Genomic DNA, 7500 nt, shown 5'->3' with positions numbered 1-7500 from the left:
ATGACTGTGCCCTGCTTCACTCCTACTCCACCCACTGACTTCAAAGGTACTCTGTCCCACTCACTGACGAGGTCCGGGAAAAGTTTCGGCTCGTCCGTCCTTGGCAGCTGAACCTCTAACCTTTAACTGTGGCCATCTCTGCAGTTCCACTCTGGGCCACATGAGGTCTCTGTCACATATGCTACAGGGTGTAGCGCTGGGCACTGTGCTGAGCCCCACACTTGTAAAGCCATGCTGCTGCGTGCTCCTTAATACTTTAATGCTGTGCTGTTCTGCTGTGCTGGTTCACTTGCCACTCTAGTGTGTTGCACTGCAAGGTTTTCTTTCCCCTTTTCGAGAGCCTCAGATAACTCCCAGCATTTCCTAGACCTGCTCCTCCCAGTCAGGAAGTGTTTTAAATACACTTTCATTTGGTATACTAGTAGAGTGACCAGGTGTCCCCCTTTGCGTTTTACTGCACAGCATTGTGACCCTTCGTCCTGCAGTTTCATTGATCATTTGGTTCTTAATTGACAGAAATAAGAAAACATGGATGAGTTCTTTTACACACCTGGCACATGAGCCGCGTATGTCATGGCATAGTTCCTACTCTATTACAGTAACATCAAAACAGTGCTACATCAGAAGTAGCAACCAGGGGCACGTTCAGCATCCGACAAAATGTGTCAAAATGTTTATTTAAACGGAAAAGGTGGTGTGTTGAACACCATGTTGTGTTACCCACCGTTGCAACTATGGCAGCTTAGAAGGCAATTCTCTGCCTGATGAAACTGGCTCAAATACATTTAATACATTTTTTTTCAACTTTTTACTCTTATCTTGCATTTGTAAAAGACTGCAGCTGGATCCATTGTGTGCACTGCGTTTTCAATACGGCGGGTTGAGCTTCACTAAGCTTTGATTAAGGAAAGTTGCTTTTGATGAGCCTGTACTGGCCAATGCATGTTGGATGTCTATCAATAAAGATATGATACGTTGTAAAATGAGTGGGCCTTTGGATGACAAACAGCACTATGCTCATCATATCTTTAATATAGCAAAAGCTGGTGCCTGTATCTTTTATGCCCTAACTGGAACCCACTAGAGCACAAAGTATAGGTGTGTATGAGCCGAATGTTTCTTCTTCAGTTAGGTAGACATTATGTCAAAGTTTTAGGTTAACCTTTCAGCATTGGTAACATGTCCCACATTGTCCTACACAAACTTACTATCGCCCCACATTCGGTCTGTTGGCATCTGGTCACCCTACGTATATACTGGTGAGTTCAGGCTTGTGAATATAATAGGCAGTATAAAAATGGCAGTCTAAAGATGCAGTCATGTCTGCAGATACAGACAGAGGCAGCAATTCTACTTCTCTGAGCTGAGAGCAAACTCAGCCCTCAATGCCTGTGATGATTCCCGAATAGGGAGATGATCACACTCTCTCACACACAGTCACACACACAAGAAACCCCCAAAAATGTATATCGAAGTGACCTCATAGTCTATAGCTTTCAATGGAAAAAATATATAAGGTAATGGTTCAAATATGAGGTAATGAATACCACACTGATACTGATATATCATATTGAAATGCAGAGGAGTACTGTTGCAGGCTTTTGCCCACTAGGGGACAGCATCTAGTTATTCGTTTGCTGATTCACTCCTGGCATTCTGCAGTTCTCACTCTCTCCTGCAGGGGGTCTGGTGTGTCCATGGGGAATGGCCAGGTTCTCCACACCAGAACCTCTGCAGGAGAACAGTGATGCTGGAGTAAATTACGTCAATTAATTGGACAACTGAAGGTCATGTGTGTGTGATCTTTATCTTCGTCCTTTGTCCTTGGTTAGCACACACATCATTTCACACACACACACACACGCACGCACGCACGCACGCACGCACACACACACACACACACACACACACACACACTCTGCTGGGCCAAGCTCTGCTCTGCCTTACGCATGAGGCGTGTCCCCAGCCCTGAGAGGATGGGCTGTGACGTGCTAATCGCCACACAGGCTGCTACTGCCACACTGCCCCCTGCCTGTCCAGCACTCCAGCCCGGTCTGCTGCTGCTGCTCCAGGGTGGGGGGACTCACGGACCAGGAGGGGGAGGAGGTCACTGATCACTGCTGGTGGCAGTCCCTCGTCAGTCACGTATGCATTCAAACACACACACTCACACACACACACACATGCTCTCTCATACTCACACACACAAACATAAAACCATACTCGGTTGGTCTGCAATTGTCAATTTTCCTTCCAATCATTGGAAGGTGATAAAGAAGAAGAAGGTTAGTATGAGTATGTGCCTGCACATCCACACTGTGCTCATTTCTACTGCCATTCCTACTGGCATCAATATATATGACCTTCACCACAAATGGCCTGTAGCATTATGTTTACGTAAAGGAAAATGCAGTGACAGTGAATGACCTAAAATGAAAGATAGCTGCAGTGCCTCTCTCTCTCTCTCATTCTCTCTCTCTTATTCTGTCTCTCATTCTCTCTATCTCGCTCTCTTTTATTCTCTCTCTCTCTCTCTCTCTCCCCCCATTTGGCGTCCCTCGATCAATACAAAGTTGCTTCACAGGCCACTGGGGTCATTGAGGGCTGGCAGCATCTTTTCAGAGTGCATAAGCCCTATAAACACATAATGGCAGAACAGAATGCTGAAGTGGACACTTCCTGGCCCTCTCCACTGCCCACAAACAGAGCCTCTGCAGGGGGAGATGGACAGAGCCTCTGAGTGATCAGCTCTCTGGCCACTATATGGGTCATTCAGTGGGCCCTGTGCCTCAGTGAGCTTTCAGTCCACATGGAAATGTATCACCTGGGGACGCTACGCCGCACAGATTGCGCGTTTGATTGGCTGACGATGTCTGAGGACACGGCCTATGCCCTGGGGACGGGTTCAACCTCTCTTCATATTCCCCCACTGCTCAAATATGAGAGATCAGCTGGCTCATCCCATAGCCAGCATGAGCACAGACTCAATGGTGTTACTGCACTGTGCAATGCATATACCTCCTAACCTATGAGCACAGACTCAATGGTGTTTACTGCCCAGTTGAATGCATATACCTCCTAACCTATAAGCACAGACTCAATGGTGTTAATGCACTGTGCAATGCATATACCTCCTAACCTATAAGCACAGACTCAATGGTGTTTACTGCCCTGTGCAAATGTGTAAACATGTGTAAACGTCCAAACCTACAAGACTGGGGCCAACCCTCACATGTTTTGCCAGCGTCATGGTCAAAGACAGTAAGTAAAGGAGAACACAGCAAGCAAAGCGTAAGAGGAAGAGTAAATACCTCGTGGCTACTCACATCAAACTCGTTGAGAGCGGCGGCGAGCTCCCCGATGCCGGTGTGGCCGTGCTTCTCGTCGGTGGGGGAGGAGGCCTGGGCGGCGCTGGAGATGCCGCCGATGGCCTCCTGCACCTGCTTGAAGACGTAGTCACGGTTGGCGCGCGTGGCAGCCACGTCCGGATGCCGCAGGAAGGCCTGCGAGGCTGTGTACAGCATGGTGGCGTTCTTCTTCAGGGCGCCGCGTGCCGCCGCCATCTCATCCCGGCAGTGTGGGTCTTTCAGCTCCTATTAGCCAGGCACGCGCACGCGCGCACACACACACACACACGTACACACACACACACACACACACACACACACACACACACAAACACACACACACACACACACACAGACACCCACACACACACACACACACACACACACACACACACACACACACACACGAACACACACACAGTCATTACCATACCATTCACAATAATACACCATACAGCTACGTACATAGGCTGTATATCAGGCTAATCAGGCATCAGATTTTGAGAGCATATGTATTCGCACACACAAACAAAAACACATCATGAGCAGTTTACTAACATAAACACATGACTGAATACATCATGCAGTTATGCAACATCTACTCCGCTGACTGCAATCATTGGAGTGCTAATTTCAGCACATTAGCTCATTGGAGGAACCTGAGCAACGCCACGCAACGCCACGCCGAAAATGTCAGCGCATGACAAACATACATTATTTAAACTTCCCATTTAAGCTTTTCCTCAATTACTCCTAGTGATGAGGGGAGCCCTGAGAAGATTTTCCCCGAATGCCTGAAGCTTAGCGAGCACACAGTGGCACTCAGAGAGGAGTTCTCTCAGAAAGTCATTAGCCTTCTCAGTGGAGCGCACTCAAGCATAGGGCCGGTGGAGCCTGGGGGGGCGGATCTGGCTGTGGCAGAGCTGAGACTGAACCCCCCACCCCACCCCACACAAACCCAAACCAGCTCGCTGCATGCAGATGTGAGGGCCCAGTTTGAGGTGCAGTGGGGGCAGTGGGGCTGCAAGGGTGTATGTGTGAGGTGCAGTGGGGCAGCAGGGGGGTATGTGTGAGGTGCAGTGGGGGCAGTGGGGGGGTATGTGTGAGGTGCAGTGGGGGCAGCAGGGGGGTATGTGTGAGGTGCAGTGGGGGCAGTGGGGGTGTATGTGTGAGGTGCAGTGGGGGCAGCAGGGGGGTATGTGTACGTGTAATGTACCTGCTGTCTGCGCGCAGCCACGTAGTTCAGCTTCACCATCTCCTTCCCAAACTCCTTGAAGCGGTTGGCCAGGTCTTGCTCGTTGGTGGCGTTCTTCACACCCTCCAGGGCCTCCTCCACCTGTTGTACACACACACACACACACACACACAAACACACACACACACACACACACACACACACACACATACACAGAGAGAGAGAGAGAGAGAGAGAGAGATAACAAGTTCATTCACCGGCTAAAAACAGGGCTTAGTGGTTGGTTGGTTGGTCGGTAGTTTTTGAAGCCAGGCTAGCTTTGTCCCACTTCTGTTTCAAAGCTCCTCTCGAGAGTTTGGGCATTTGAAGTGAGTAGAGCATATGCTGGGCTGCCAGTCATAATGAACGAGACCTGCTTCAAAAGAGCTGCACAAGGACCCAGTTCGATGGCAGCAAATGAGTTTTTATCTGCTTTGCTTTGTAATTATCTGCACTCCAGTCTGTGCGGTAGCAATCCATACTAGCTTTCAAACCCTCATCTCTGCCCTTTGTGATGACAGAGGGAAAACACACAAGACAATGGAGATTTGCAGACAATGGAACATATGACATATTGACAGACAGAGAAGAAAAGGGCCACAAGAGGAGAGAAAGAGGGAGTGGTAAATATAGAACCAAGACAAGAAAAGACAGTCAGCAACAGAGAGACAAGAGGGAATGGGCAAATGATGGAAAGAAAGAGGAAGAGATCGAAGAGAACGTTTTAAAAGCGGGACTTTGATGGAGAGGTTTGAGACTAGGCTGCCTCTCAGCTCTGTGTGAGGCTTCCAAGGCCACTGCTACTCAAAGGCCAGCAGGAGAGCATACAGTCTCAACAGGCAGCGAGGCTAGGCCAGGCTCCACATCCATCTCCACAGTATCTCCCACTAGGACACACAAACTTGTTTCAGAGTCTGTGGAGTTAGTTTGGATTAAACTGCATCCATTTAGCTTTCCCCTGCGCAGTGTCTGTGAGCAACAGTAAGACTGATGGCTGTAATAAGCCGGAGCAGAGCTGCGGTCAAGACGAGCGTAGAAATGAGGGGTGGTGGTGTGGCAGTGGGAGGCCATTCGCGGTCACCTGTCAGGAGTTAGGAAACACATGCCAAAGCCCTGTTGCCATAACACTACCGGGACTCTAGAAGAAGAAGAAAAAAACCCAACAGAGGTGTGAGGTGTGAGCACGTGTGGGACTGAGGTGGTGGTGACGGAGATGAACACTGACTGACGGGCAGAGAGGGGCAGACCGCAGCATGGCCAGATCGGGAGGGCAGACGTGGTGTTAAGTGTGGTGACGTGCGGTGGACAGGACTGGACAGCAGAAATACAAAAAAAACATCAGGTTTCCTGACTGCCATGTTGGGTCTCAAAGTTTGACACCAAGACGGTAGTGCTGAGCGTCCATCACAAAGACCTGAGGGTCTGTCAATCACAGCCCTTGTCAGAGTGAAATGGCTGTTCGGGGGCATCACCTCTATCCGGTAAGGCTTATATCTCTGGCTGCACATTGAATAGCTACCGTGGCTTTAATCAAAGACTAGAGGCAAACATTAAACCCTTATGAAAGTTTAAGAGGGGGAAGAGAGGTTTTTTATGTGTGCTTAAGAATCACCAGAGCACAATGTGGGGCCCTGAGTTATGTGTGTGTGTGAGCGTGCGCAAATGTGTGTGCCTGCATGTGTGTGAATGTGTGTGTGTGTGTGTGTGTGTGTGTGTGTGTGTGTGTGTGTGTGTGTGTGAGAGAGAGATAGAGAGAGTGTGTCTGTACGCATAAATGTAGGAGTGTGTGTGGGAGTAGGAGTAGCAGTGTGTGCGTGTGGGTGTGTTTGGTGTGTGTGTGTGTGTGGTGTGTGTGTGTGTGTGTGTGTGTGTGTGTGTGTGTGTGTGTGTGTGTGTGTGTGTGTGTGTGTGTTTGTGTGTGTGTGTGTGTGTGGTGTGTGTGAGAGAGAGATCACAAAAGTTCCTAGCAAGAGAGACACCAGTGCATTTGTGCCCACTGCGAAGGTCAAAATTTCTTCAAAAATGTCCTAAATACCTTTAACTAAGAAAAACGTTCTACTAATTTTTTGAAAGAAAATTCCATCCTTTTTGTCACTGGATACAAATTCTAAATCCAGAATCCTCTTAGTAGAAGAGGGACAGACATTAGAGCTAGCAGCTCAGTTTGTGCTAATGTGCCACAAAATCAGAGAGGACACATCGGCAACAATGGCCTAGGTGCAGATAACTTCTCCATCTCATCTTAGTCTCAACTAATTAGTAGTACTTTCACTTCTATTTATTCATCTTTCCTTTTTTTAAATGATCTATGTATTTATTATAACTGTCTTTATATATAGGTATAATGATGATTATTAATAGAAATATTTTGTATTGTGATTTATAATCTATCTATCTATCTATCTATCTATTTATATATATATATATATATGTACGTATGTATATGTCTGAACAAGCTTTCAAACACAAGAACTCGTGCCATGTCAATAAAGCCTTTAAAATTGAAATTGAGAGAGAGAAAGAGAGTGTGTGTGTGTGTGTGTGCGTGTGAGCGAGAGTCTGCATGCGTGTGTGTGTGTGGTGTGTGTGTGTGTGTGTGTGTGTGTGTGTGTGTGTGTGTGTGTGTGTGTGTGTGTGTGTGTGTGTGTGTGTGTGTGTGTGTGTGTGTGAGCGTGTGAGAGAGAGTCTGCATACGTGTGTGTCCTCATTTAAATGCTAATGTGGGTGCAGGTGAGCCCCAGGGGAATCAGAAGAGCCCTGGCTTATAAATCACCCTTGGATGACACAACACAGAGACGAGGAGTCCATCTTTATGTAAACCCTCTGTGTGCACTCCACAAGGGCTTGCCACCGTGTGTGTGGCTGTGGGTCTGTGGGTGCACGAAGTCAGTAAGTTAAGTGTGTGTGTGTGTGCGCATG

General features: G+C 48.0%; 1 protein-coding gene across 4 annotated transcripts in view; it reads right to left on the bottom strand.

Moving 5' to 3' along the window:
• The window catches only part of ctnna2 (catenin (cadherin-associated protein), alpha 2), a 347246-nt gene that overhangs the window by 267901 nt on the left and 71845 nt on the right, over positions 1–7500 (bottom strand). For 2 of the 4 annotated variants that reach the window (XM_031559471.2, XM_031559473.2), the window contains exons 5-6: positions 4564–4683; positions 3312–3593 (exon numbers count right to left, since the gene is read on the bottom strand). In XM_031559471.2, coding sequence (XP_031415331.1) covers positions 3312–3593; positions 4564–4683 — 402 coding nt within the window. The remainder of the gene's footprint in view (positions 1–3311; positions 3594–4563; positions 4684–7500) is intronic. The other 2 variants (XM_031559472.2, XM_031559474.2) reach the window with 1 other exon arrangement.

This window comes from Clupea harengus, chromosome 22, assembly GCF_900700415.2.
Source record: "Clupea harengus chromosome 22, Ch_v2.0.2, whole genome shotgun sequence".
In the NCBI taxonomy this organism is placed as follows: domain Eukaryota; kingdom Metazoa; phylum Chordata; class Actinopteri; order Clupeiformes; family Clupeidae; genus Clupea; species Clupea harengus.
The sequence above is the reverse complement of the archived record's forward strand: the minus strand, read 5'-3'. Positions and strand labels throughout refer to the sequence as shown.